General features: G+C 39.9%; 1 protein-coding gene across 12 annotated transcripts in view; it reads right to left on the bottom strand.

Moving 5' to 3' along the window:
* The window catches only part of DLG2 (discs large MAGUK scaffold protein 2), a 1239088-nt gene that overhangs the window by 141322 nt on the left and 1082473 nt on the right, over positions 1-15293 (bottom strand). For 11 of the 12 annotated variants that reach the window (XM_060105473.1, XM_060105479.1, XM_060105470.1 and 8 more), the window contains one exon: positions 10645-10759. In XM_060105473.1, the coding sequence (XP_059961456.1) occupies positions 10645-10759 (115 nt within the window). Of the gene's footprint in view, positions 1-10644; positions 10760-11260; positions 11277-15293 lie in introns of those variants that run through there. The other variant, XM_060105482.1, reaches the window with a different exon arrangement.

Here is a 15293-nt window from a genome sequence, read left to right as displayed (position 1 = left end):
GGGCAGAGAATTTATTCACACTGTTGTCGTGGCCGCAGCTCAGGGGGTCTCGCTCAATTTAACCACAACACCGCATGCTCTGGGCATCTTCAAACTAGAGTACAGGATCTAAGGTGACTATGATATTCATTCAGCTGCCCATTCGACATTTAACAATGCATAAGTAGTTCTATAGAAATCATGCGGTGTGTTACGTGGCAGCAAATGAAACAGGAGGCAAACATTAGACAAAGGTACATGTGAGCTGTGGGTTCACACACCTTTAAAGAGAGCGGACTGAGGCAAGGGCTTGGTACTACTCTATGCTTGGAGAAAAGAGGAGATAGTTCAATACTTTGAGCCACAGATTTCTTATCTGAAAACTGTGGGAAAACAATACCTACTTAACAGATATTTTAAATCAAATCAAGCCTTTCAGTAAAGCCACATGGCACCATAGGTAGGGGCAGAGGACAGCCGGCTTAGGTTCTAGGCCCAGCTTAGCCTCTTATGGGTAAACTTCAAACCTGGTCTCCATTTTCTCTTCTTTACAGTGGGGCTAAAACTAGCACTTATCTCTTAGGGGGGCAGGGGCTGTGAGAATTATATAAGATAATCCATATAAGGTGCTTAGCAAACTGCCTGGCATAGAATAGGATGCAATTATAATTAGCTGTTTATTATTAGGAAGTATTTTAGAAGAACTTGTGGATGTTTGCTATTGTTTCTGTTCTTATTGATTCCCAATAAAAAGGAAAATGGGTTTGAAGTCTTAACCTATATTAAATATGGCATTTGTCTGGCTAAATGAGTTTTAAAAAAAAACATAGTTTGAGACAATTATCACTACTGAACAGGACGGTTTATTCATCCCATCAAGAAGAGACAAGGACCTCTGTTAGGCAGGGAACCATTTGCAAGCCATGAGGTAATTAAGTAAAATTTTAATTAAAAGTTAAATGCTCTCCAATCTAGCAACATCCATAATTCATTCACTTGATGGATTCAACAGTTACCGTATGCCAGACCGCGCAGATACAGACTGTAACTGGGCAAATCTCCATTTGAGAGGTGCTCACCATCCGGTGGAGGGGACAGGTGAGTCAAGAGGCGGGCAGTGGAGAGGGTATGAAGGTTAGAAGAGAGTTTACATGGGGCAGAGGAACACAGAGGGGCACGTGCTTAACTCAACCAGCATCTATGAGTCACTGGTGATTCTCCCAGTACCACTATGTTTAACCTTCATGTTCAATTGATATCAATTCAAATATCAATTTGAATTGATATTCAAAAAGTTTGTTCGATAAGTACTTAAAGATTTCCTATAATGTGTCTGGCTCTGTTTCAAATGCTGAGATGAAAGGACCAATGTCCTAAGTTTATTCCCTTGTTGCTAACCTAATCTCATGATTTAGGGTGGAGATTCCCTCAGTTTTTCCACGCCCTCATCTCTCACCTGTTCTCTCCTGTGAACATTCTGTGTTGTGCCTTTTATTGTTCTGCCCTCTTTTGTAGCTAGAGCTGTTCAGATTGTTCTTGGAAGTAGTAATTTGAGGCTAACAGGCTAAAGTACCTCCTCTGGAGATGTGAAATGTCTGGAAATATGATAACTGTGGGGTGGGGGTGAGGATCAGAACCCAGGCTGGTAGAGTGATTCTTGAGTGCCTTCAGGGCAGAAAAGATGCCCTATTAATCTTTTTATTCCCGAGGGCATAGTATAGCATAAGGTGGATGGTTGTGGCTCTGAAACAGTTTTCTGGATGAATGAGTGAGTGAACAAGTGAGTGAATGAGGGTCTGCCATTAATAAAAATGATATCTGATTCTAGATCTTGGGATAGAGGGATAGATAAAAGAAATGTGATGGTCAATGGTAGAGTCGTCCATGGTACTACTGTCCCTCTTCCTATAGAAATCTAAAAATTAAAAACCTTTTAAAATCGGGGCCTGCCTATGATTTTAGGTGAAGGAGAAACCTCCTCCAGATGCCCAATGACCCCTCCTCCTTTCTATTTCTGGCACAAAATTAGCTGCCTGAAGACAAAGCCTTTTGTTCCACAATTAAGGATGCAATTAAAAATGCAAATGCCTGAAAGAGTGCACATAGTGCTAATGAGTCTCAAAGTATACATGAAGAATCAAAATCTATTCCACTTTAAAGGAGGCACCAGCTTAGGAGGCAGGCTCTGAGCAATGGAAGGGGTAAAGGTCCTCCCCTTTACCTAACGGGCCCATCTGGCAGCCTCTTTCATAGACTTAGTTTAACTTAATCCTAACAACAAGTCTGTGAACCAAGTATTATGTCCATTTTATAAATGAGAAACTCAAGTTTCAGCAACTGAGCAACTGTGAAGTCTGGACCAGACTTCCCTGAGGAAGTCAGTATAAAGCATAAACCAAACAGAAGGTCTATCAATATGAATGTAACCTCTGCCCCTACAGGATTAACTTTCTCCTCACTGTACTGTAGTACAGTGGGCATGGGCTCCAGTGACACACCTGGGTAGAGAATATGGCTTGGCCACGTAGCACCACGTATAGGTTATTTTTCCTTCTACAAGGTTCCTCCTCTGTAGAATGGGGATAATAATCATAACTATGTCATAGCACTGTTATAAGGCTTAAGTGAAGTCAGGAGTAAAGCACTGGTACACAAGCTCTGGCCTCTCAGTGTGGTTCCAGCTGCCTAGCCTGACTTTGCAATGCCCTCTCCAGATCTCTCTGGCTTCCGAAGTCTAGACTATCTCCAGACTTTCTGCCTCATTTTGTTAAACTGTTTCAGGTACCTGGTCATCTCTCCCCCAATAAGATTTTAAGAGAGATAAGAAACTCTGAATCCAAGGTGCTATAATTCATTGTATTTCTGAAAGAATAAATGATAATTTTGCCAAATAAGAATATATGAGTGGGCTTCCCTGGTGGCGCAGTGGTTGAGAGTCCGCCTGCCGATGCAGGGGACACGGGTTCGTGCCCCGGTCCGGGAAGATCCCACGTGCCGTGGAGCGGCTGGGCCCGTGCGCCATGGCCACTGAGCCTGCGCGTCCAGAGCCTGTGCTCCGCAACGGGAGAGGCCACAACAGTGAGAGGCCCACGTACTGCAAAAAACCAAAAAAACAAAAACAAAAAAACAAAAAAAGAATATATGAGTGACTGAATGAATGACAGGCAGTAAAAATGCCATTGTAGCCAGCGCTGTGCCAAGCACTGGGCAGGGGATGCACACAGGATTGAGACATGTCCTCTGGGGACGGCTGCTCACAGCATGTTGGTCCAAGGTTGGAAGGGAAGAAGGTAAAAACCTGACTTATAATAAAGTTCACAGATTTCATGGCTTTGCCTTAAATGACGTGGAGAAATCCATAGCCAAGTGAAGTTGAAAGCAGCTTTGCACTGGAGCAAAGTCCCCTGACTGGCTTCATTCCACATTCTTCCTTTGCATCCCCAGATTACTGACCAGCAGTACAGTGGGGGAAGGAAGTAGAGTGGAAGGATATGTTACTATTTAAAGAAGAAGAAAAAAGACCAGGGTCTCTTACTTATATGATGATGTTGCTTTCCCCTCCCAACAAAATCAGGTAAGAACATCTTTCCTCTAGAATGAAAACCCATCAGGATAAAGAATACTGGGTGAGATATGTTTGCTCAAGACTTACTTCAATATAACTCCCAGCCCTATGTCCCTAGAACAGGAAGATTAAGGGTGCTGAGAATGAGAAAATGGATGAAGTTCACCCTGAACCCAGCCCTCACCCCAAGTCCTCTTGCTAAGAGGGTACTGGCTGTGTGTCATGGTCTAAATGTATTATTGAATTAGGCCTCAGTTGAAAGAGGGTCACAGAGTTCAGCAGGCAAATGAAGCAGCCTGAAAGGCCCTGCAGAGCCCAATGCGTCCTGGAAATCCCAGGACCAGTAGGTAGTTCCTGCGTCCTCAGGACACAGCCAGACTCCACACACTTGGTATTGGGTTTCCGTAGGACTGACTGCTCAAAGGTCTTGGCTTATCTTCTAATTTTTTTCTTTCACATTTGTATAGGAAAGAGAATCTAGGAATTAATTCATCCAACAAATATTTACTAAGGAGACTTCCTTATGCCAAGCACTGTGGCATAGGCACTAAGGATATAGTAAAATGAAGACATTAACTGGGATTTGCGGGTCCAGTAGTGACGGTATTGCCATTTCAAGGAGCTTTCCCATGAAGCTTTAACAAAGACCAGAGTGATTACTATTTTCATAGCTGAGTTTTAAATACCAGTGGTCCTCTGGGTAGATTTCATTGTAGGAAGCCTTATAGGCATAATGTAAAGATTAAAATAGGTTAATAATTGCAAGGCATATAACACATGAGGCATCATAAAAGGACAGTTACAATAATGATCTACATACTACTTGAATTGCCTGCAGATATGGACAATGAGAATCCTGAGGGAAGGAGGTCTGTGCTCTTACTCATCTCTGTATCCTTAGCATCTACGGCAGACTGGTATATTGTAGGTAAGTACGTGAAACCATGTTTGTTGAATGAAAGAATCGATGCCCTGATGAATCTATGTGTAAAAACACTATGTTAAACAATGGGGCAGGAGGCAGACCTCAGCATTTGTTATATTATATAGCCTTTGAAGCAAAAACTGTCAAGGAAAGTAGAAAGTTTGAGTTACCAGTTTAAAATGTGGACTTCGAACCACTGTAAAAAGAAGTAAATCCTTCAAATTGAGAACAGAGAACCATGAGCAGAGGGATTAGAGCAGCTGAAGAATGCAGAGGAAAAATGGAAGAAATTGTGAGGATAGGGATGCTGATAACACCCATGAGGAACTGGAAGGGCCGGGTGTAAGCAAAGCAACCCTTTCTTCTTAGCTGTGTCTCCAACTGAATTCTTTTTAGATTCTGCCTCTGGACAGACCCTTGTGGGGGATGAGAAATGCCTGATGAGTTGGCAGAGCTGGGCACTCTGGAGCCATAGAATCCTGGCCTTTCCCGTTGGCTTTCATGGGGTCCAGAGGACTGAAAACATAAAAGGTCTCCAGGAAGTCTATCCTCCTTCCCTTGATGAAGGAAAGCCAAGGCACAGGGAGACTCACCGCTGCTGAGAAAAGTGTCTCGTTCACAAACAATTCTACAGTCTCTCTGTCCTGCAGGGGACAGTTTGCCTTTCTAATAAATGATAAATACCACTGACATTAATCAATTGCTTCACATGTGCCAGGTATTAAAATTCACTATTTTACTTTATCCTCACAACCACTTTGTGGTATCTTATTACTAATTTCACGGATAAAGACGCTAAGGCCAGAGAGACTGACTTGTCCAAGATCAATGAGCTAGTAAGTGGCAGAACCAAGATTCAGATGTTTGTCTGTCTGGCACAATCCAGCAACCATGCTCTTAAATAAGCACTGTTCTCTACTGCCTCACACACAGGACCTGAATGTCTAGCTCACATCCAGTCCCGTTCTGTGAGCTTGGGGGCAAATATTTACCTTCTCTGAGTCTCACTTTCTTCACCTGTAAAATAGAGGAAATATCGCCCGATTCTTCGAGGTGTTGCGAGAATCATACGGGGAAATATATGCCAAACACTAACATAATGGGTGACCCACAGAAGATGCCTGACAAACATTTCCCTCCATTTCTACTTCCTCATCTATGCCAGGGAGAACCGCCTTCCAAGTTGGCTAGAACACCAAGGGTCTGGGGATTCCAGAGATGCTAAGTGTAACGTAGTGAAGATGTGTTCTCCTGCCTATGTACTGTGTCATCTGCCTGGAATGCTCCTCCTTGTTTACTCCATCTGCAAGCTGTAGATCACAACCCATTAGTGAGTTATTAAATCAAGTTAATGAGTTGTGACCTTCTCTTTTTTAAAAAAGAGGAAGACAAATAGAATGGAAAATACCAAAGTTTACTGTACATAAAAGGTACAATTTGATGAAATTTTTCTTTCAGCTTATGTGTGTATGTATTTACTGGGTCATGATGAGTAATGTATTTCTTACTTTGAGTAAAAAGGTTTGAAGGCCTCTGGATTAACTCATACAAACTCTTCAAGAATCAATTCAGATATCCTTATATAAGGCAGCAGTAAAGGTTCTCGGCCTTTCTAGAGCTAACTTTTCACACCACACTGCATTGTGATTGTCTTCCCCTCATCTGTCCCCCGCACTAGATGTGAGTTCCTTGTTGGTCCTCAATGTCCATTATAGGTCCTGGCACAGAATATACACTCAAAAAATGCTTGATGAATGCATGAATAAATTATAGTAACTGACTAAACATAAATTCACAAAATGCTCCAAATATGAAGCAAACAAACAAACAAACAAAACCTAAATTCACAACAGAAAGCTTATTCACTTCAACTCTCAAAATCGATACCTTTTATTAACAAATGAACATGGGTCAAGTTTCTCTTTTATATTCCTTCCTGTGATCTTTTACTCCCCATTGGTGGACTTACCTGCTTTTCTTTCTTCCCCTCTCCATTCTCCCAGTGTCCTGGGTGCTCTTGCTCTCTTTTATCAGAAGAAAGGATCTCTCCTTAGCCATTTGCACTTCTGTGTGAATTTAATCCCCTGTATCTCTGACCTTTCTTCATAGCTTTTAGATATAAAGGTGCATTCCTATTATTAGCAGGAAAAGCCTTGTTCTGCTATAGGGATGCATTTAACAACTGATAAGAAGAAAGGGAGTGCATATTTCAGAGGGAGGGAGACCTCAAGCTGCCCATATGGAGAGCCCCAAAGTACATGCAACGAAACCCCGTATTCCAGTGGTTCAGGAGCCCAAGTGAATCTATGGCTGAAGAACTGATAATGTACTTGTGGAGCATTTTGAAAAATACTTTATTCAAATTTTTAATATTTTATTTACTTTTAAGGTTCTACAACTACATATGTTTCACAATGCAGGAAATACACAATACGCATAGCCCATTAAATCAAATAGATGCAAGTCACTGGCATACAACATGTACAGTATTATCATTAGCGACAATCAACTCCATTTGCATGGCACTACCAAAGCACTTCAAGCACCTTACAAAAAAGATTAAAAGAAGGAAAATGATTACAACTAGATTGGAAAATAGAGAGGGTTGGCTCAAGTTTACAACACCGCCTGGCTCAGATGTGCTAGTTCCCTCCTCTCTTCCACACTATCAGGCAAATAAATCGCCATCACCAGGGAGGACCGTTTCTAGTAGGGGAATGAGGTCAACTTCTGCAATATCCTGAGGAGATGCACTATCTTGGACACAGTCAGTGCAGGGCTAATGTTGGGAGTGTGAGGTGTGAGAGAGAGTGTGTGCGTGTGTATGTGTTGTGTATATAGGGAAGAGGAGGTGACTCCAAGGGGAAGGGTGGTTTTATGGTGCAAACAAATGTTCTACTAAGTCAGCTAAATTGTTTATTACAGAACAAAGAAGCTGCTTGCTTTCTGGTTTAGGTTTCGGCTTCATGGAAAAATACGAATAGTACTAAAGAAATCCCCTATGAAATCGCTATAGTACAGTTTATCCTGTGTAAAAACCCCAAAGAGGTTTCTGTTTGAATTCCTCCTCTCAGCTAATCTACTCCTTAATCCAAGAGTCGGCCACTGTGCTGACGGAAGCACACTGGGATTCATGGCCAAAGTGCATTCAACAGCTGAGACGCACAAGCTGCGCCCTGAGCAGGTGGAGTGAGGTGGCCCTGGGAGGCAGGACATCTAACTCTGCCACCAAATGGCTGTGGGGTCCCAGGCAAATCCTTTCCCTCCTGGGGCCTCAGTTTCCCCTTCTGCAAATTAAACAGTGGGCCTGGTGATAGCTAAGGTTCCAGCCCTAGAATCACATAAAGCTGAGCAGAATAAAGAGAATAATACTCCAGGGTGTCATTCTCAGATTAAAGAGACATGCTCATCATCTGATGTTTATATAATCAGAGAAATTCTGCTACTGATTTATTTTGAGACAGCAACTAGTTGACTTTCTAAAATAAGCACAATCAACTGGCAGTAGTTCTATTCAAGCGATCTAGATGAAACAAGCATATCTATGAAAATCCTATAGCTAAAACTGGTGTGAAACAAATAAACAAACAAACATACTTAATCATTTTTAGTAAGAATCCCCTTTAGGCCTTGCCATTTCATTTCATTTTATTAATTAATGAAATTAATTAATTAATTTAAATTAATTTATCACATTGCATGAGAACAAGGCCAGGGGATCTTGTAAGTTCTTTCCCTCTGATTTTACTCTATTCATGGTCCATATCTTTTCCAATTCTATGCCTCTAAAAGTCATTTAGATACTGAGGTCAGCTCTCTACAAGACACTTTTGGTATCTTGTGAAGAAATAATTTGGAAAATTTCCCATTTAGTGTCAGCTATTTTTGAACCTCATTTAAAAGTAGTTCCTCCTTTCAATATGACCTCCAACTATTAGAATGTTAACAAGGTAACACTCTTTATTACCTTAAGTCTTCATCTCTTTTGTATGTTATAGTTTTATTTACCATTTTAGAGAGCAAAGGTCTGATTCTGAATAACACTACTATTTCAAATAAGTCTATTAGTCTTACATAATAGCATCATAGCACTTCATTTAATTTTCCTAATCCTCCACAACTTAATTAAAAGGAGTAAGCTATTACCAGTATATTTTTGGCAACTCCTTCCAGTACATTGACATTTTTATGCATTCTATTCTTTTAACAAGATACCAACAATATGGTAATGTTTCCTTCCAGTTTTATTCTATATAACCATTCCATTTTTATTAGCTGATTTATCTCTAACCTACTAACCTAATTGGCTTTTCCTAATTGGTTACCCAAGACTAAAACATTTCAAGATTAGAAAATATTTTATATCACAAAGAATAGCAATACAACACAAGTAAGGAGAACAGAAACAGCTACTTTCCATCATATTTGTGATGTCACTACAAGACATGTTCTAGGGTGGTCCTCAATAGTTCCTTTCACAGATTACACAGAAATGTATCAAAATAATCTTCCAAAATGCAGTTGAACAAATTTGGGACATTGATATTCTGTTTTTTTTTTTATTTTAAATCTCAGGACTTCTGAGGTACTGGAACTCCCTGGAATAAGAAGGGACTCTATGCTTGTCAGAGAGGCCAGCAAATCAAGGCCTTCAAGAACCTGCCGCCTTCTGGAATCCTGCTCCCTTCTTGGCCCTGCTGTGCCTACCTAATACACACAAAAGATAACTTTATAGCCAAAGAGGAACCAACAGGACAAGTCAATCCAAGTACATCAATTAATGGCTATAACATGCACCTCATGTCAAGAAAAGACAGTGAAATTTCAGATCAGGAGGATATGACCCTAGGTGGGAATCTGACCAGATCCTGAGGGAGAGAGAATACAGTGAGGATGGGCATGGTTCCTCCACTGATACTTGGATTCATCTGCACCATTAACTGGACATCACTCTCCCCCTTTGGCTGTTAATACTTACATTATTATTATTGTAAGTCATCATTCTTTTTAACTGAATGATAGTGGAATGAGGAATAGTTTCCAATTGGAATTGGGAAGATTTTCCTAGATTTTATGAAAAACTAGGAATTAATCCTTTAATATGACATAAAATCCTCAAAGAAATATGGTGAATTATTATTATTATTTTTTTTTTTGGCGGTACATGGGCCTCTCACTGTTGTGGCCTCTCCCGTTGCGGAGCACAGGCTCCGGACGCGCAGGCTCAGCGGCCATGGCTCACGGGCCCAGCTGCTCCGCGGCATGTGGGATCTTCCCGGACCGGGACACGAACCCGTGTCCCCTGCATCGGCAGGCGGACTCTCAACCACTGCGCCACCAGGGAAGCCCCTGGTGAATTGTTTTTAAGAAACAACTGGATACTTCAAATTCACTGAGTTTTTACAGTTTGCAAGTGTACAGTTTTCTGGGTTTTTTTTCAAGTGGAGTCAGCATTGATGAAGTATATTTTGGGAGGAATATAGAAGGCTTATGCTAAGAGGTGAATGTTATAGTTGAGTGATGATGGATCTTACTCAACAGTTAACTATGGGGATGAAAGACCACAGGGCATTTCAAGTTCAATCAGTCATCTTTTTCCTTGTAAATTAATGAGTTTTGACAGGCAAGGAACAAGTAACTTTTGTGGTTTGAGAATCAACTGGTAATGAGATGCCACAGAAGAAAGTCATTCTACCAAAACTTTTAAGAAAAAAACCACATAGCTCTTTGAGAGAGTACTTCTGATTTCCAATCAATACCCCAAAGTTAATGCATAGATGTCAAGCAGGCCAGGAAGCAATATGAGAATATTTTCTTCTCATACTGATGGTAAGCCAATGTCCAGGGCTTTGGCCCACATATTCAATTTAGGATGTATCAGAACTGAAAATATTTCTTCTCATTATTTTTATTACAACCTATGCTAAGAACTTTACCCTGGATCACAACATGGTCAAAGAACTTGTTAAAAGCAGGGACCTTTAACTAATTTAACATAATTAATAACATTTCAAAAATTTCTTCAAAATGGTTAAACTTAAGGTCTTACAGTGGTGTACTGACAAGTGTAGGTTAGTCAAGAACACGTGTCCCATTGCTATAAGGAGTCGCCTTTGTCTCCCCAAGCTGACGGCTCACAAGTACAGATCACAGTAAGAAATACACTGTTGCCTACCTGACATAGAGAGAGCGTTTCTGATTGGTTCGCAGGGACCCGGACCCGGAGCTCATGCTGTGGTTCATCATCTGCTCTCGTAGGTCATGGATTTTGGCCTCAAATCGAGCGTAATCTGGGAACGGAAACGGAGGTGGCAAATTTGGTTCTGTGCCTTCAGCAATTAGAAATACTGCACACTCAAGGCAACCCTTCGTCCCTGTTGGTCCCTTTGCCAAGCAACGGGGAGATGCACAGTGCAAGAATGGAGGAACACAGAAGGTTCACTTTCATATTATTTATTTGAAGACATTCACAAGAGGAAAAGAACAAACCAGTTATTTCCCAAAAACATACCACCACCAAATCCCCAATATGTGAAAAGTCCACGGGGGAGGAGGTGGGTGTTTTTATAAATGGGCTATACAAGGTATCCTTGTTGGTGATGGAAATGTTTCCTGTCTTGACTGTGGTCATGGATACAGGTATTTGCACATGTGATAAAATGACACAGAACTCACTACACACACACATACACACACACACACACACACAAATGATTACAAGTAAAGCTGGGAAAACTGGAATAAATTTGATGGATTATGTCTATGTCAACATCCTGCTTGTCATAGCATGCTACAGATTTCTAAAATGTTACCACTGGGAAAAACTGAGTAAAAGATACATAGGATTTCCCTGTATTGTTTCTTACAACTGCATGTGAATCTATAATTATCTCTAAATAATAGGATTAATTTAGAAATGAGAGGGTAAAAAAACCCAAAAGTTCATAGGATTACCAATAGTATAGGGGCGGAGGTGAGTCTCTAGTTACCCTCAGCCAGATAGACCAGAGTATCAAGTGTTTGGTGATGAACTGTGTAAAAAATGCCATTTAATTTTGCTAAGCTTTTTTCCCCCCTGGGGGGCTCTTAGAAGCTGATTACTTGGGATCATACCTCAACTTTGCCTTATAGCTTTAATATAAAACATCACAGGCCAAACTTCATCAATTCTAACACACAATATATATTTAAATCAGCTTCTCAGGAGATCAGGGTTAGAAAACAGTAAATCTATTTTAGAAACATTCAAAGAAAAAATATATGGGTCTAAAAAAATCAAGGAAATATAATTATTAAAATATGCTATTTCATCACAGGAAAAATTTTTTCACCATATCAATCCAATAAAAATAAAGAAAGAAAAATAGGTTTTAAGACACTTAGTAAAACAATGAGCATAGAAAAAGAAATGGCTTTTGAAGTTTCCATGTTCTTGATCCCAACTTGGTCTGTCACCTCCCTGGCACAACTGTGTCTTGCTTTCGGAGAATTTAAAGCATAAAGAATTTTCACAGAGGTCCTCAATACATTTCAGAAAACAATGTGATTTTTCAATTCAATTTATTCATAACTTTTCACAAAAACAAGAATGACTGAATATAAATACAAGATGATCTACTTACAGTATACTTCAATTTTTTTATAATAAAAACTTCCACAAAACTAAATTTAAATTCAATTTACTGAATATCTGGCTGTTGGCTGTTGTGGTGTGGAATTTCATAAAGAAAATGATTTGACCTTAGTTTTCAATGACAGACAACAATGAATTCTGAATGTTAAATATTTTTAAAGTTTAGCGCTCTACAGACAACCCTAACTGACGGGAAATTTCTGGTGCTTATTAGGCGAAGTCTGATATTACCTAGATTTGGAAGACTTCCTGTTCAAAACTTCTCTTTGAATAATTAAATCCTAAATGTTTAAATAAGCAGAATACCTATTTAACTAAAATCTATTAACCATAATTTAAGATATTTATTTTATTTCATTTTAGCAGAGAGAGAAAACACTTATTTACAACCATAAATATGATGCTATATGCAGATTTAAATCATTCTGAGCAAGTCATATTTTCTTGCCATCCTATTAATATCCAATTACTATTACTGCCAGCCACATGGCAGATGCTGTGCTCAGGGCTTCATAGGCATTATTTCATTTCTTATTTAAATTACAAAACGAAGTCCATGGATGTTGTAAAAATGTGAACCATATAGAAAAACACAGAATAAAAAATGAGAGGTCCCCATTCCCCCTTCTCTCTCACTGCTGTCCTTCCCTATAGCATAGCCTATAGGTACACAGCTGGCGGGTGCTGGACTTCCGCAGACATTTCTCAATTCATTTGAATATATACATACTCCCACACACATATGAGATCTTAATTATGTATTATGCTAATGTTTTTTCCTCCCTTTTTAACAGTGTAACTTGGATCTTTTCCTACCTTCTCTCAAATAATAAGTATCATGTTTCTTAATACCCTTAATTACATTCCACAGTTTAGACTATAATTTATTTAACAATTCCCATATGACAGCCTTTGGTGTCAGACAGGGATCTTGGTGTACGTGAGCACATCCACGGCAGGTCTGTACAGCACCACAGCATGAGTATCAAAGCTTTGCACAGAGTCACACAGCCCCCATCAGCATTTTTTGGAGAAAATAATCTAGCCTGGAACACAGAGCTGGAACTCTCCGTTCCTTCTGAGCCGTGCTCCACTGTCACTAGCTAAACACCATGCATCGCCCCTAAGAATCACTGAATTTGCCATCTGTTCCCAGGACAACCCCTTTACCATTTGATGACTTTATTATCATGACAAAAACCTGAACTCCCACCTCCAACCATCCCCCCCTCCCCCCGCCACCAAAACACCTAATTCAGTGCCAGTCCTCAACTACATACCGCCACTTTGCTACTTTACTGTACTTATCACACCAAACTGCAGTCATTTGCGCCGTTGCTCACCTTCCCCATTAGATTGAGCTCACCAAGGCTTTGCCTGTTCCTAACCTAGTGTCTGGTATGCAGGAGGCATTTAATAACAGGTGCTCAATAAACATTTTCTGAATGAATGAATGAATAAATAATCAACGAGGAAGTGAGCGGAACTGAAATGAATTCAGTTCTAAAATGCCTGTAGGACTGAAATTGCCTGTTTTCAATATTAAGTTTTCTTAAATGAAGAAAGACAAGATGCTTCTCTAGGACTTTTTTCTTCAAGGCTAATTATTCTGCCTAATTTCAAGGCTTTACTCCTGTCTAATTATGGCCACTCCCAAATCCCACTGTTATTTTTACTATTCTCTTGGCAGTCTCTATGCTCTCCCCATCTCAGCCATGTCATACATTTTGGAAACAGTTCTTTGATACTTAACTTGTATGTGATCAGCACTTGATTAGGCTCTTCCTGCGTTCTCCTTACTGTATGGCTCATTAGAGTCCCAAAACGTTTTCTACCATCCTTTTGAAATGTTTATTCTACATCGTATTCTATGGTGTTTACATTCTCCACTATGGATGGGGAGGTATTATATTGTGTGTTGTATTGTATTGTATTGTATTTGTCTTAACTGGAATCATCTTGTTCTCAACTTCTCCACTTTGACAATCGTGTTAAACACAAATCCTGTATTCAAAAGTGTTTATCCCTCTTTGCTCCTTTTTGAAAAATAAAGCTTTACAAGTAATTTCATCGAAGCAAAAACAATAAGATCTGAGTTTACAAATATAAATGGTGTGTGTGTATGCACGTGTGAGAGAGAGACAGAGACAGAGAGGAGAGGGGCTATGTCTCCAGCTTCTCATAGTTAAACAAGTTTAAAATTAGAAAAGCTCTAGAAATAAACAAGAAAGTAGATAAATAAATTGTGAAGTATGTCTTCTTTATGTTTTACAATAGTATTGAAAACTACATTTTCAACAAGTTAAAAATCTAACACTACCATGTCCATTTAATCTTAATTCCCTCTTCTTTCCCCAAATGTTTCATTCACATCCACGCCCTCCCCTTTGGGATATTTTCCAATAAATTCCTAACACTCAGGAGAACATTCTAATATTTTAAAGTGCTCAATCTTTATATATTCTAAAGGAAAATTCATGTTTACTGAACTGAACACCTGCAATAGACTAGTTTCTGTGCTACATACTTAAAAATTATGTTATTTCTCCTAACAAAGCTCTGAGGTAAGCATATTATTTTAGAGGTGAGGAAACAGGTTCAGAGAGGTTAACTAACTTCACCAAAGTCACAAAGCTTCTAGGTAACAGAGCTCATTGGACATGGAGCTAGCATTCAACCCTGGATCTCTGTGAGGTCAGTCTGTCTCCATCACATCTTAGTACCTATTAAAACACAATTTTCCCTTAGAACCTAAGGCCTCCTCAATTCTCTACCCCGCCCTCCTAAAATCTCACTCTCTTTCCTTTCACCTACTGTATTATGTGAATGCTGGTCCTCTCCTTTTTTGTCCCATAAACTCCTTAGAGAGTGGGTATACCTCACTCATCTCGGTTTCTCCAACCTCAAGGTCTATCATTCCTCTTTCCCTACACATGGGATTGTACTAGGTGCATGGCATATAGTTTTGAAAAAGAACCTAAAGGAGTTTACTTCTTGAATGGGACACTGACAAGGAAATTAAGCAGGATAATGCTGAGGTGGGAAACTGCATTAAAGAAGCAGGACCTTAAGCCACTATGGAAAACAGTATGGAGGTTCCTCAAAAAGATTAAAAATAGAATTGCCGGGACTTCCCTGGTGGTGCAGTGGTTAAGAATCCGCCTGCCAATGCAGGGAACAAGGGTTCGAGC

The sequence above is a fragment of the Mesoplodon densirostris genome, chromosome 7, assembly GCF_025265405.1.
Source record: "Mesoplodon densirostris isolate mMesDen1 chromosome 7, mMesDen1 primary haplotype, whole genome shotgun sequence".
Classification (NCBI taxonomy): Eukaryota; Metazoa; Chordata; class Mammalia; order Artiodactyla; family Ziphiidae; genus Mesoplodon; species Mesoplodon densirostris.
The sequence above is the reverse complement of the archived record's forward strand: the minus strand, read 5'-3'. Positions and strand labels throughout refer to the sequence as shown.